The 16,044-nt window shown below is 39.8% G+C and overlaps 1 protein-coding gene across 1 annotated transcript in view; it reads left to right on the top strand.

Moving 5' to 3' along the window:
* Window positions 1-16,044, top strand: part of ADAM9 (ADAM metallopeptidase domain 9) — a 176,797-nt gene that overhangs the window by 34,275 nt on the left and 126,478 nt on the right. Inside the window, exons 4-5 of the mRNA XM_046648674.1 lie at window positions 7,915-7,993; window positions 15,691-15,767. Of these exons, the coding sequence (XP_046504630.1) occupies window positions 7,915-7,993; window positions 15,691-15,767 (156 nt within the window). The remainder of the gene's footprint in view (window positions 1-7,914; window positions 7,994-15,690; window positions 15,768-16,044) is intronic.

Below are 16,044 nucleotides of genomic sequence, written 5' to 3'. Positions count from 1 at the left end.
TTTCAATGGAAAACTATAGCATACTCTTGCTGATTCTTTCTTGCACATTTTGCCAGTCCTTACCAAATCCTGAATTCTTCCAGTTTCCTCCAATATCTGGCTACAAGTCTCCAAATTAACGTTCTGATTTTTCTCCCTTCTGACTTGGAATCATTGAGAACTAAAATTGTGCTTTTGCCAAAGCTCTGCAAGCTGAAGCTAGACAACTTGATATAAACTTCAAAAAAAAAAAAAATTACCATAACAGATCACCTATGGGCAGCCTTTGTGCCTCCTCCTGTATGGACCACTCGGAAAGTTCACCAGAACACCTGATGCCATCACCAGGGACATTCGAACTGCAAACTAGGAAAATTTGTCAGATGGCCAATGCCATCCTCACTCTACCCTCTAAAGATGCTTCAAGCTCAGGTCTAAAAGTCTTGACTGCTGCCCACTGGACTCTGAAACTGGGTTCCTAACTATTAGTCTTTGTTTTTCTTTTATTTTCATAGCAACTCCCCTCATTAAATGCTGGACTGCCAGCACCATCTAGCAAATATCCTCTACTGCCAAGTCCCAGTAGATGATTCAGCTGGTGCTTAATGAACAAAAGGCAACCAATTGAGAAAATGGACTTATATTGTTCAGAAGAAAGAAGAATGTCTCTTCTTTCCTTGAACAACAGGAGAGACTAACAAAGATTCTTTGCTTGACTAGACTTTAGTCAGACTGCTGGACCTTCTCCTAGGCCTATGGGTGCATTTCCTCGTAAAATCCAGTAAGAACCCTGCTAAATCGGTTTATCAGGAACCCCCCCCCCCCCCCCAATATCTGATCATTCTGGATGTCTGATCACCCTGGCCTGTCTTCAGCAAGAATGTGTTAGGTTGGTTTAACTAGAACCCCCCTCACTCCTGATGTTTTCTCTTAGTAATTTTCCATCCACAGACCCCACCCTGTTCCTTGGCTGTAAATTCCCACTTGTCCACCTGGTGTTTAGAGTTGAGCCTGATCTCTCTCCCCACTATAAAATCCCATTGCTGTGGTCCCTGTGCTATGGTGATGGTCCTGAGTAAAGTGTCATTGAACATTTTTTTCTTAAACAAAGATAACCCTATCTTTACACATGTGGTTTACATTACTCAGCTCCCTTAACATGCAAGGAATCAGCAGTAATTGTTTCTTCCAACAACTGACACAAATTTTGCCTCTGTAGTTGAGGTAAGGCAATGAGTGCTTCTTGTTTACATAGGACTTTTAGAAAAGAGTAAAAGCACTTATTTTTCTTCCAGAAATATGATTACAATATTACCTAATTTATACTATTCCTATGAGATGTATCAGAAAAATTTAAGGACATTACTTAAGTTTTTTGCAACCAGCACTTTCTGACATTTGGAACAAACGTGCAGCCTAACATTCTTTATGAGGAAGTAAAGCACACGACTTCTGATGCAAGTCCATTTATGAGCTTTTAGTGTTATGGTACCTCGTTCTTTATATAATAATTTAATTATTTTAAGTAATCTAATTCAGGTGAAATTTTTTATTCCTACTCATCTCTTGTAGGGATAATGCCTTATGAGTTGTGTCCCTAGTTGTACGTAAAAATTAAAAAAGGAAACCTCAACTAAAATTGAGTCAGGAAGGCCTGTAGAGGAGCTCTCATGCCCTGCCACTCCTCATCAATTACCCAAAACAGGAAGAGACAGACCTTGCATCTCCAACAGGAAGTGGGCTGCTACTTTGCTACTCCAGCAGGAGGAAGGAAGAATTTCTTTTCACCTGGCAACAAGCCCAGCCCGTGGAAAATGCTGCAGCTCAGCCAAAGAGGAGCTGTTGCCATCCTCAACTCTTGCTCCCCTCCAATGAACTTTCATTTAGAACAGCCCCACCCAACTCTCCCTCTTTCTCTATAAGTGAGCTTCCCTCTTTTGTTCTTTGGACTTACCTGCTGTTCACCATAGTTGGCATACTCCGAATTGCAATTCCTTTGCTGTTCCTGAATAAACTCATTTTCCTGGTAAAATAACTGGCGATTGTATTTTAAAGTTCTCATTAAATGGTGTTAAAAAGTGGGATCTGAAGGAGGCAACCCTTGAGAGATGACGACCCCCGGAATCGAGCGGGTACCCGCATTGAGCCTCTTGCGCTCATCGCTTCCGTGACTCTCCTCTCGGATTCTGAGCTCCCCTCTCCTTGTGTTTCAAGCTCTGATTTTGTTCGGGATTGTGAAAGACTTTGTCCTTTCTGGTTCAGGGCCTCATCCTTATTGTCAAGGCTTTGTCCTTGGTGAATATATGGTTATTTTCCTTTTGGAAGCACGCTGAAACTTTTTTTTGAAACTGATCCTTTTGGGATCAGGCTAGCTAAGAATTTTCTTTTGCCCTTAGGAAAATTTGAGAAATGGGATCCCAGTCATCTAAGTGCTCTAAGGGCAGCCCGTCTTTAGGTGCCCTGGCTCATTTCATGTTTAAAAACGATGGTCCCTCCTCATGCACACTTTTAACTAAATGAACTGATTTAACCAAAAGTGATTCAGAACAGCAGTGGCTATTATGGGGGATTTTTGGTCTTCCCAAATTTGCTTTTCTCAGTACTAAATTAGAGAAAACCCATCACTCTGAAATTAAATAAACTGAATGGGATATCTATTTTAATAGCTACCTCAAGGCCTCCAAACATACTCAGGACTCTAAAATTGCCTCTCTGCAGAACACCAAAACTAAATTAACCGAGAGGAGAATTAACTAACTAATTAATTAACTAAAGGAGAACAAAATGGCTTCTAAATCTTCATGTTCCCCTCCTCTGGCTTCTTTGTCTTAGGCACCATCTTGTCGGTTTCTCCCTGCTCCTTCGTCGCTTGTGCCACTCCCAGCACCGTCTTCCTCTTTCCCTTCTGTGCTGCCCCACCTTCTCTAGACCCTCCACTTCCCCATTCTAATGCTCTTGCCAAACTTCCCATCTCTGAACCTCTCCCCGCTCCTCCTCTGAACCTATCAGAACCTGCCCCTTTAAAGTTAAGTCTTCTGAGGATCCAGATAAAGCCCACATTTCTTATGTTCCCTGGACTAAAGCTGAGTGGTGAACCATAGTTCAAGTCTCCCAAAGTAACTGAGGACCCCCATAAGTTTGCTGAAGAGTTTGACATAGTTTTTCAGACTTATCAACCTGGCTTCTCAGGTTTATATCAATTAGTCCACATGCTTGTTGGTGAAGGTCAGGCCCAGCATTGGATGAAACGTGCCTGATGGGAAAACCCTGAAAGGGATTTAGAAAAACAGACCCCTAACATTTGGCAAGATACTGGAACACTCACTAGAGAGCTTCCCCGAACGAGTACGGTAGCTTTCCTAAGCCTGTTGATTAGAACAGGATTCAGGCTTGTACAGAATTCAGGGTTTCACAGGTGAGTCTGTTCATGACTATTATGATCAGCTTCAGATCGCTTTTAGAGAGAGCTCTGGCCTCACCATGGGTGTTAAATCCATTTGGGTAGCCTTTAATTGTATGGTTATTAATGGGCTGAACCAGGACCGTTCTCTTCTAGTAAGAAGGACCAGGATGGAATGGGAGACTGTGTCCACTCCAGATTTGGTCAGTCTGGCAAATTGGCTCTCTCATGCCCTAGATTACTCAGCTGAAAGGAGGACCACAAAAATCCTTAATTTTGAACTTCACCAAATGGAGATCCTCAGACAGAACCAGAAATTTTCCAGTCTTTGCTATTATTATGAAAATCCAGGGCATTTGAAGAGACACTGTCTCAAGTGTAAGTACTCCAGGGGTTTTCGACCCTCTAACCACCCTTCCCAGTGCCTTCCTAATCCCCAGTGATGAGGCTCCAAGTCTTTCCCCTTAATCACCTTGGGGAAACCACTCTCCAGATTGGGAATGAATCTTTTCCTGTGTTTATTAACTGGAGCCACGCTCTCAGTGCTCACCCCAGTGTTATTAAACAGCCCTGCCCCAGAATACTGAAATAGTTCAAACGGTGGGGTCTCAAACGAACCGCAAGGGGTCCCTGTCTCTAAACCCATTCTCTTTTATTTAGGCCCTTTGAGAAATACCTATCCTTTTCTTCTTTGTTCCTCTGCTCCTGTTCATTTATTGGGTGGAGATTTCTTAGAAAAATACCATGTTGGAATCTCTTTCTCTCAAAAGGGGGAAATAATTCTAGAATTTGACAGCAGCAATCAAAGTGGTCAACTAGGTGAATTAAATGACCCTTCAGCGTCTTTTATTTGCTCTGTCTCTGACAACATTAAAGCACATTCCAAGGATATTAGTTATTTGTCCCTATTTGATCAGCTACCACCCTCTTTATGGGAAAATTCAAAACAGATGTTGGCAGAATCCACAGTGCACCGCCTGTTAAGGTCCCAAAAGATTTCTCAAAGACTTTTCCCAGAAGTAATCAATACTCTCTAAATAAAGAGGACCTCTAGGGCATCGAGCTGATAATAGAGGACTATGAGGCCACAGGCCTTCTTGTCCCCTGCACTAGTCCCTATAATACTCCTGTCTGCCTGTGCGAAAACCCAGTGGCGGAGGATGGAGGTTTGTCCAGGACCTGAGCAATAAACAACATTGTTACCATCCTTTGGCACCCTGTTGTTCCTAACCCCCATGTGCTGCTGACATCCAGTCCGACTGAAAGCACATTTTTCACTCTAATTAATTTATGCAGTGCATTCCGTAGTATTCCAGTTGGGAAGGCGGGAATCTTAGCTTTTTGCCTTCACTTGGGAAGAATGGCAACACACCTGGACAGTAATGCTGAAAGTCCTTCTTATTTCTCACAAATCCTGAAGGCTGATCTGGATGATATAAAGTTTCTTAGAGGCTCTACTTTGTTGCAATTTGTGGAGGATTTGCTTCTTTGCTCTCCCTCCTAGGCCTCCTCACAGGAAGACAGCATCCACCTGCTAAAGCTTTTAGTCTTAAAGGGACACGAAGTCACGGAGGGAAAATTGCACTTTGTCCAAACCCAGTTTTGGTATTTAGGGCATCTGATATCAGAACGAGGGCTGCACCTAGATCCAGAAGGCTTCGTGGTGGCCTGAGTTTCCCAAAACCCAAACTAAATGTCAGCTGTGAGGTTTTCTAGGTTAGTTGGCTATTTTCGAAATTGAATTCCAAATTTCTCTTTTGGCCAAACCTCTGTATGAGTTACCAAAGGACAATAACCCTGATCCACTTTTATGGGAGAACAGGATGATGTAGGCTTTAAAGACTTAAAGGAGATCTTAATGAAGCCCCCTACCCTTGGACATCCCGATTATCAGCTTCCCTTTTTCCTTTTTGTATATAAAAAGGAAGGGAATCCCCCTTGGGTGCTCACCCAAAAACACAAGGGGCCACCATTGACCTAGGGTGTTAGAGCCAGCACCTGGACCCTGTGGCACAAGGGTCCCCTCCTTACCTTAGGGCCATACTGCCACTGCCTTTTTGGTTAAGGTCACTGAGAAAATTGTTGTGGGATCTCCTTTAGCCATCTTTGTACCCCATGTAGTAGAAGCCCTCCTAACTTCTTACCACACTCAACATCTTCCAGCCGTGTCACCTCTTGGGAGATCTCTTACTAACTGCGCCTCACATAACTCCTTCTGGCTGCAATAACCTGAGCCCTGCTGCTCTTCCACCCTCCGTCTCTGACTAAGTCCCACACAGCTGCCTAACCCTGACGGATCACCTCCTGACCCCTCGTGATGATCTGCAGGGAACTCAGCTTCTCCTGGTTCACTGCTGGTTCTTATTTAAAAGGTTTCAATGGCAAATGTCGTGCTGAATATGCGGTATAACACGTTTTGATGCAACTGAAGCAGTGCCTTTGCTTTTGGCTACTATGGCCCAGCGAGCTGAATTATATGCGCTTGCATGTGCCCACACCCTAGCCAAGGGCAGAACTGGCAATATTTATGCTGATAGTAGATATGCTTTTCAGTAGCTCGTGATTTTGGAATGTTGTGAAAGCAACATGGTTTCCTTCTATCGGAAATAAAATAAAAAATGTCCCCTATGTCCAGGACGCTTTACATTTTTTGTGTGTGTGAGAAAGATTGGGCTGTGAGCTAACAACATCCATTGCCAAACTTCTTTTTGCTTGAGGAAGATTGTCTCTGAGCTAACATCTGTGCCAGTCTTCTATTTTGTATGTGGGACACCACCACTATCACACAAGCATGGCTTGATGAGCGGTGTGTAGGTCTGTGCCCAGGATCTGAACCCACGAACCCTGGGCCAACAAAGTGGAATGTGTGAACTTAACCACTACACGACTGGGCCAGCCCCTGGATGCTTTTACCTTCTGCTTTAGCTATTATTAAGATCCCAGGACATTCTAAGCTTGACTTTATGGAAGCTAAAGGAAATCACCTTACTGACACTTCCACGAGGAATGCAGCCCTTACAGGAACCTCTGTCATGGTCCAAAGGGATATTTCCCCAAATAATAACTTAGAAAAACTGGCTAGAGAAGCCCAATAATTGACCTCAGTAAGGGAAAAAACAAGTCAACAATTGTTGATTTGACAAAAAGAAAGCTTTGGTTCAGGCCAAATTGCAGCCCAGTCCTATCGGAAGTTCGAAAGCTCTGACTGCAAACCGCTGTACATGCCTCGAGCTGTTGTTCTACTGATAAAATGGTGCCCTTTATGCACCAGTACTGGTGGGCAAATATTAATAAAGCCACCAGAAGTGCCTATACGTGACCGAAATACTATGCAAGAAAAACCTGTGTTCACTGCTCCCGGACACTTTAAACTGCCCAATGGACTATTCAGGGGTTCGCGGATGGATTTCATACAGCTTCCCCCGTCTCATGGGGATAAATGTGTCTTGGTCGTGGTCTGTATGTTTTCTCACTGGACTCAAGCCTTCCCTTGTTGACACGCCTCTGCTATTTCTGTGGCTAAAGTTCTTTTAGTAAAGATTATCCCCACCTGGGGAGCCCGGCCGGAACTTGATAGTGACTGAGAACTCATTTCACCAGGTGCTTCGACAGGTCTGTGCTGTTTGGCCAATTCTGCAGCAGTTTCGCTGTGCTTATCATCCTCGGTCTCCTGGTCTGGTCAAACTTGCTAACGGTGTTATTGAGACTCATTTGGTGAAGTTTGTAGAAACCCTCCACATACCCTGGCTAAAACCCCTGCCACTGGTTCTTCTCAATCTTAGGTCCTTCGGGACTCAAAAACTTACCTTTTGAGATAATTACAGGACGTTCCATGCACTTGGCTCCTGCTGCTTTCGATTCACAGCTTTTTAAAGGGAGACACACTTCAACATCGTGAAGGCCTGATTGCTTCTGTTGACGATAACCACCCTTTAGCAGAGCAATCTCTTCACAGCGTGCTCCTGGAGACAAAAACCCACACACCACACTTGCAACCTGGAGATTTTGTCTGCCGAAAAAGACACCTCCCAAAGTAGCCACTCCCGCCGCTCTTTCAGGGCCCCTATCAGGCACTGCTCACTGACGCTTGTGCTGCCAAACTCCAGAGTTTGGCATTCAGACTCTGGATTCAGGTGTCGCACCTGGAGAAGGCAGCGCACCCTGGCTGGACCCACATACCATCCAGTTACCTGAAATGAAGATTTCCAGGAATTGAAGCTGACGGCATCCGAAGGAGACGGCTTTCCCACGATGAGCGGACCGGGCTTTTAACCTGTTTCTCACTGTTGCTTCTTACTTTATTTTCTCCCTGTCTTTCTTGGAAGGACAATGCCCTTGTCCACATTTCCCAATTTATTGCAAAAGGGAGAAACCTCTTGGATTGTTGGATCTGTCATCAGAAAGCTTGATCAAGACAGTAATGACTCCTTGGTTCACCCTGAAAGTAATTTTGCTAGAATTCCAAATGCCACTGTATGTTTGAATTATTTAAAATTTAAAATAATTTTAAATGGTCTGTTTTATTCTTCTTCCAGAGACCTTTTGCCTGAAGATTTTGTAGTTTATACCTACGACAGTGAAGGGGCTCTGATGTCTGACCATCCTGATATACAGGTAGTATGTTCTCCTCTTGATCCTGTAGCAGAATTTAAGACAAGCATAGTTCTAAAGTGAATTCTACTCAGACACTCAGTACTGTTGTATTGCAGAACTCCAAGGGCCATCTTTGAGGTTACAATATATGGAATTGTCCTGGATGGGGGTGGCGGCGGCATTTACATTAACCGAACTGTACCTTAGAGCTCTCTAGGTACTCAGTACTCAAGTGTTTTTTTTAAAGACCAGCAAAGTAATCTCTTCTATTCAATAATTGTTACTGATTATTATATTATATAATAATTGTTACTGATTAAGTTGGATATATTTTGAAAGTAGATTTTTTTTTTTTGCTGAAAGTTAATATCTCTGGAAGCACGTCTTTGCCATTACTGCTTATTAAAGAACAAACACTAAAGAAAAAACAAATACTTGAAATAATTGGCAGATGTAGAATTTGGCTTTATATATTGTTAATTAGATCATAAACATTTCCAGTTTTATTCGGGAAGACTATTTTGCTGTCCTTTTTGGCAGTTAGGTATTATTTATTTTTATCTTTTTTAATAGCTTTCATGAGAAGTCTTCGTTCCCATTAAACATATATTATTCTTCCCCTGAGCTTTGTAAAGTTTGCTAGGTTAAATTGTTTATGTTAGTTATGCTCTTTTGCAACTCCTCGCATAAACTGAAGGCAAAAACTCTGTTTTAGGTTAATTATTAGTACTCTAAAAAATAAAAAGGAAATGCTGACTTAGCTCTTTCCTTTTCTGGTCCACTTTCTGCTTCTTTTGTCTCAGTGTTCTGTTTGTCCCTTGTTTAATGGCAAATTAGTGGAGGAGCTTCAGTTTACATGATGGCATAAACCAGAGCACAGATCATCCATCCATCCTTTCATCCACCTATCCTGTCGTCCATCCAAACATTGCTATGGCACGAGGCCAGAGACCACAGAATTTATGCCACTCCACAAAAGCAGTGATCTTAAAAAGGCATTTTTTTTTCTTGGCATGGGTTTCCTGGCGTGAGCTCTGGAGACATACCCTGTTTGGATTTGAATCCTCAGCTCTAGCATTTATTTGCTGGTCAACCTATTTTAACTTGTTTGTGCCTTAGTATCCTCACCTTAAAATGGGAATAGCAGTTACAACCTCACAGAGTTACTGGGAGGCTTAAATGAGTTAGTGCTTGTAAGATACTTTACAACGGTCAGTCTGACAATTTTTAACTCAGTAAATATTATTATTTTTGTTATTGAAAGTCTGTATGCTGAAAACTGCTAAAAATAGATTTCAGTTACGTAGAAATTTATGCAACTCTTATCTTAAAGTATTACTATGGAACTATACTTTCCTGGGTGTTTGAAAAATACAAACTAAGGCAGATGGAATCTTTTACTTTTTCTTGGCTATTGAATATTCAGATAAATGAAAGTCTGACTGTAGATTTGAGATACAAATTAAGACTGGTATTGGGACTTTTTTGCGTATGGCTATATTGTTAGATATCATAATGACATATACTTTTGTCTATAAAATGCAATTTAAGTTACACTGAGAAAATTTAAAGATGTGTTGTATACGATTAAAGTAATTTGTAAAGCTATTATCTGGCTTTCATCATCCGTGTCTTTCACAAGGCCATTTTTCATAAGGAAACAAAGTTTCAAAAACCACTTTCTGTGAGTTGCTGTGTGAAATAAAGCTCCAAATTGCTCTGCCTTAGAACTTCGGGGTACCTTGCAAGCACACTAGAAAGCCTCTTAGCTAACTCCCTTAATAAATCAATGCTCTGTTTCCTCTGAAAAATGCACTGGCTGCCCGAGGCTCACTGGGCTCTTGTGGCCCGCGGGCTGTTCTCCGACAGCTCTGTGCACTGCTGCCCCCACTAGTTCAGTTTTTTGCCTACAGTTTGTATGTTTCCAAAACTGTTTATGCCATTTGCAACTTTACTGTAATCATGGCATTTAATTAGGTGTTTTGTAAACTTATGGAATATGATTTGTTATTTTTTTAAAACTAAATTGAAGGCCTTGGAGGGATTTAATAAAACCTAGTTATTAAAAAAAATACCATCAAGGTGGTAGATTAAGTAACCAAGTGCTGGATTTCAGTCATCTCACATAAGAGAGCTTCTATTACAGTCACGTCTCGCTTGACAGCGGGGGTATGTTCTGAGAAATGTGTCATTAGGCAATTGTTTCTTTGTGTGAACATCACAGAGTATACTATATGGTACTCATTTCGTGGAACCACCGTTGTATGTGCAGTCCATAATTGCCTGAATTACTGTGTTACTATCTTGTGAGTGTTACCTCATCCGTAGTAGCAGAAGGTATTTATTTTCCCTAGTGAGAAGAAGGCAATATCAAAGCTACACGTTAACTACAAAACACTAGAAAGAAAAGCATTAGTGGTTGTGAATTGCCCCACACTAGAAAAAGTGGTAAAATGATGAAATTCAGCTTGTATTGCTCAGTGAATAATGGTTTAATTTTTTTATTTTCACAGTTTTAGACTTACAGGGAAAGTTCCATGAATAATATAAGACATTGAGGCATCCCCTTCACCTAGATTCTCTAAACGTTAACCTTTTACTACATTTGCTTTATGCTTTCTTTCTTCTGTTTTTTTCCCTGAATCTTGTAGGAATATGTTGGAGACATGGTGTCCCTTTACCTTTAAATACTTCAGAGTAAATTTCCTAAAAACAGGGAATCCTTTTATGTAACCAAAGTACAGTCATCAAAATTAGGAAGTTGACATTGAAGCCATACTGTCGTCTGGTCTACAGATCTCGTTGGTATTTCTTTGTCTGCTATACAATAATGTACTCTGTAGCCAAAGGAAATCCACGTTCACGTGTTGCCTTCGGGAGTCATGTCTCTTTAGTTTCCTTTAACCTGGCAATCCTTAGCTCCCCTTGTCTTTCGTGACACTGCGTTTTTGAGAAGTACAGGCCTCCTTTCTGTAGACTGTCCTGTCATTTGAGTTTGTGTGGTGTTTACGCATGATCAGATTCAGATTGTGCACTTTTGGTAGGAATACCACCCGAGTGCTCGTGTCCTCAGTATATCGCAGCAGCGAGCATGTGCTGCTGTGAGTCCTTTTACTGATAGGGTTAAAACTGATCATTTGGTTAAGGAGTTGTCTGCCAGCTGTCTCCTCTGTAAACTTACTGTTTTTACCTTTTTAATTAATATTATGGTTACTTTGGTATTATGTGAATATCCTCTTCTCAACTTTTTACCCACTAGTTTTAGTATTTAGTGTTTGCCTCAATCAGTTGTTATTAGGATGGTTGTTGAAATGGTGGTTTCCTAATTTCGTTGTGCTTCTATATTCATTAGTGCTTTCTACTTGTAGGGAAGAGTTTTCCCTTGTCATTTGTTTGTATCATGCAGACTCATGGATTTTACTTTATCGTGAATGAAATTAAAAATCTTTTCACATATGTAAGGGCATTTTTATATTCTTTTGTGAATCCTCTGTTTGTGTTCTTTTGCTTAGTTTTTAAATTTTTTTGTCCCTCTAAGAAATTTTTTTTTTTTGTGAGGAAGATTGGCCCTGAGCTAACATCTGTTACCAATCTTCCTCTTTTTCTTGAGGAGGATTGTCCCTGAGCTGACATCCTTGCCACTCTTCCTCTATGTATTTTGTATGAGGGACACGACAGCATGGATTGGTGAGCAGCATGTGGGTCCATGCCTGGTATCCAAAACTGTGAACCCCAGGCCACCAAAGTGGAGTACATGAGCTTAACCATGATGCCACTGGGCCAGCCTCCTAAGGAATTTTTTTTTTTTTTTTTGAGGAAGATTAGCCCTGAGCTAACTACTGCCAATACTCCTCTTTTTGCTGAGAAAGCCTGGCCCTGAGCTAACATCCGTGCCCATCTTCCTCTACTTTATACATGGGACGCCTACCACAGCATGGCTTTTTGCCAAGTGGTGCCATGTCCGCACCTGGGATCTGAACTGGCAAACTCCGGGCCGCTGAGAAGCAGAATGTGCAACCTTAACTGCTGTGCCACCAGGCTGGCCCCCAGAAATTTTTTTTAATTGACATAAAATTGACATACAACATTCTATTATTTCAGGTGTACAACGTAATGATTCAATATTTGTATATATTGTGAAATGATCGCCACAATAGTTAACATCCATCACTATACATATTACAAAAGTTTCTTTTTTGTGATGAGAGCTTTTAAGATTTGTCCTCTTAGCAACTTTCAAATATGCATTACAGTATTATTAACTATAGTTTCCATGTTGCATGTTGATCCCCATGAGTTATTTATTTTATAGCTACAAGTTGTACCTTTTGTCTCCCTTCACCCATTTCACCTACCCCCAAAACCCTACCTCTGGCAATCACTAATCTGTTCTTTATATCTATGAGCTTGGTTTTTTTTTTTTTTAATATTCCACATATAAGTGAGATTGTATGGTATTTATCTTTCTCTGTCTGACTTATTTCACTTAGCTTAATGCCCTCAAGGTCCATCTATGTTGTTGCAAATGACAAGATTTCATTCTTTTTTGTGGCTGAATAATTTTCTGTTGCATACATATGATATTTTCTTTATTCATTCATCCATCAATGGACACTTAGATTGTTTCCATATCTTGGTTATTGTAAATAATGCTGCAGTGAACAGAGGAGTGCATATATCTTTTTGAGTTAGTGTTTTCATTTTCTTTGGATATATACCCAGAAGTGGAATTGCTAAATCACAAGATAGTTTTATTTTTAATTTTCTGAGGAACTTCTATACTATTTTCCGTAGTGGCTACACCAACTTACATTCCCATCAACAGTGCACGATGGGTCCCTTTTCTCCACATCCTCACCAACACTTGTTAGTTCCTGTCTTTTTGGTAATAGCCATTCTGATTGGTGTGAGGTGATAATCTCATTGTGGCTTGATTTGCATTGTCCTAATGATTAGTGATGTTGAGCATCTTTTCATGTACTTGTTGACCATCTGCATGTTTTCTTTAGAGAAATGTCTATTCAGATCCTCTGCCCATTCTTTAATTGGCTTGTTGTGGTTTTTTTGCTATTGAGTTGTATGAGTTCTTTATATATTTTGGATAATCACTTATCAGATATATGACTTGCAAATATTTTCTCCCATTCAGTAGGTTGCCTTTTCGTTTTGTTGATGGCTTCCTTTGTTGTGCAGAAGATTTTTAGTTTGATGTAGTCGCTCTCGTTTATTTTTCCTTTTGTTACCTTTGCTTTTGGAGTCAGATCCAAAAACTCATTGCCAAGACCAATGTTAAGGAGCTTACCGCCTATGTTTTCTTCAAGGAGTTTTATGGTTTCAGGTCTTACATTCAAGTTTTTAATCCATTTTGAGTTAATTTTTATGTCTGATGTAAGATAGTCATCCAGTTTCGTTCTTTTGCATGTGACTGTCCAGTGTCCCTAACACCATTTATGGAAGAGTCTGTCTTTTCCCCATTGTATATTCTTGGCTCCCTTGTTGTAAATTGATTGACCATATCAGCGTAGGTTTATATTTGGGCTCTCTATTCTCTTCGATTGATCTGTGTGTCAGTTTTTATGCCAGTACTGTAATGTTTTGATTACTATAGCTTTGTCATATAGTTTGAAATCAGGGAACACTATGCCTCCAATTTTGTTCTTCTTTCTCAGGATTGCTTTGGCTATTCGGAGTCTTTTGAGGTTCCATACAAATTTTAGGATTGTTCATTCTATTTTTGTGAAAAATGCCATTGGAATTTTTTAGGGATTGTTTTGAATCTGTAGATTGCTTTGGGTTGTATGCACATTTTAACAATATTAATTCTTTCAATCCGTAAGCGTGAAATATCTCTCCATTAGTTTGTGTCTTCTTCTGTTCTGTCCTCAATGTCACAGTTTTCAGAGTGCAGGTCATTCACCTCCTTGGTTAAATTTATTCCTAGGTATTTTCTTCTTTTTGATGCAATTGTAAATGGGATTGTTTTCTTAATCTCTCTTTCTGATAGTTTGTTATTTGTGTATAGAAATGCAACAGATTTCTGTATACTGATTTTGTGTCCTACAACTTTACTGAATTCCTTATTATTTCTAACAGTTTTTTGGTTGGAGTCCTTAGGAGTTTCTTTATATAATTTCATATCCTCTGCAAATAGTGACACTTTTACTTCTTCCTTCCTCTGTTGAGATTTTAAGCTTTCCCCTTCATTGTTTAAGGGTTCTTTATAGTTAGGGGTATTAACCTTTTGCTTATTATGTTACAAATATTTTCTCCCAGTCTGTGAGTTTTCTTTTAACTTTGTTTTTTGGTGTTTCTTTCCATGTAGAAGTTTAAAAAACTTTTTTTATATGGTAAAAATTATCAATCTTTTCTTTTATTGCATCTAGATCTTGAGTGATAATTAGAAAGCCTTTTTCTACACCCAGGGTTAAAGAGGAATTGAATCTTGTTTTCTTTTAGGTTTTGTATGGTTTCATTTTTTGGGGTTTAGATTCTTGATCCATTTGGGGTTTGTTCTTATGTATGGTGTGAGGTATGGATCCAATTTTTATCCTTTCCCAAATGTCTAACCAGTGGCCCAAGCACCATTTATTAAAAAGTACATCTTGCCCCAGTGATTTGAGATGCCACTCTTATCATATAAAGTTCCATATGTGCTTTGGTCTATTTTGAGACTTGTGTTCTGTTCCACTGGTTGCTCTCTCAATTAATGCACCACCAGTACTATACTGACTTTTTTTTTTTTTTGCAAGAGAAAATTCACCCTAAGCTAACATCTGTTGCTGATCTTCCTCCTTTTTTCTTCATTTTCCCCCGCAAAATCCCAGTAGGTAGTTGTGTATAGTTGTAAGTTCTTCTGTGTGAGCCGCCACCACCACAGCGTGGTTAATGACAGACAAGTGGTGTAGTTCCGTACCCGGGAACCCAACCCAGGCTGCTGAAGCAGAGCACACTGAACTTTAACCAGTAGGCCATCAGGGCTGGCTCCTGACTGTTCTAATTGTTAAGGCCTTGTGATATGTCTTAATATCTGGTATGGCTAGTACCAGCCACCCACCCACCTCCCCACCTTGGGTTTTTTTTTAGTGTCTTGTAATAGTTTTAAAGATCAGAAAATCTCATTGTGTACTAAAAAATCTGATATTAGTAAGTGATATTATGCTTGTATTTCCACTAGTCATTTTCTTGCTCAAAATTAAGGATAAAGTCTCTTTGGTTTTTAAATATGGCTAAATGTATAGCATATAATAATAATAAGATAATCAATATACCTGTAGGAAGAAAAGAAAATCACCTGATCAAAATCACCTTTTTTCCCCCATATACTGTCTTTCTTTTCCCTTGGTATCATTAGCTTGTCACAAGGTCCTCTTCCGTATTACATGCCAATTGGCTACTGTTTCTTCTTGGTTTGACTGTCATTTAAAATGTTAAACATGACATAATGTTATCTTGTTTTGCTTCTAGGCTTACAGGTTATTGGGGTAGAGATGTTTATACTTAGTATCCTCTGGAATTCTGCCTAAACATTGTGTACTTGTAGGGTGATAGTAGAGTCTGAAGATAGTCCAAAGACTGCCATGTGATGTTATAAGATGCCAATAATATAAGTAAAAATTTTAGTTTACTGACTTTAAATAATTTTGTTAGCTCTGTGAATTTCTATGATGATTTTCAGCAAAGTAACAGTATTTGAAGATAATATAATTTTTATCATTTAGAATCATTGTCATTATCGGGGCTATGTGGAGGGAGTTTATAATTCATCCATTGCTCTTAGCGACTGTTTTGGACTCAGGTAAGGAATTTTCTGTATCAGCTTTTTTTTTTTCCTTTCCTCTATTTCTTACTGCTTTACCTATCTCTGTTTCCAAATCAAGTCATTTTGGAGGACTTAACAAAATTAGATTTTACTTTGATGTTGCTGAGGGTGTTTAGAACTGTGTTTCGGAGATCATTCTTTGCATGTTTATTTTGGAAATTATTACAGTTAACGAATTTAATATCTAAAAAGAAAATTTTGTCTTTTGAGACTGATAAATACTTTTTATTTAAAATAAAATATACTTTAAATT

The sequence above is a fragment of the Equus quagga genome, chromosome 22 (assembly GCF_021613505.1).
Source record: "Equus quagga isolate Etosha38 chromosome 22, UCLA_HA_Equagga_1.0, whole genome shotgun sequence".
Taxonomy (NCBI): Eukaryota; Metazoa; Chordata; class Mammalia; order Perissodactyla; family Equidae; genus Equus; species Equus quagga.
This window is presented reverse-complemented; position numbering and strand designations above follow the sequence as displayed.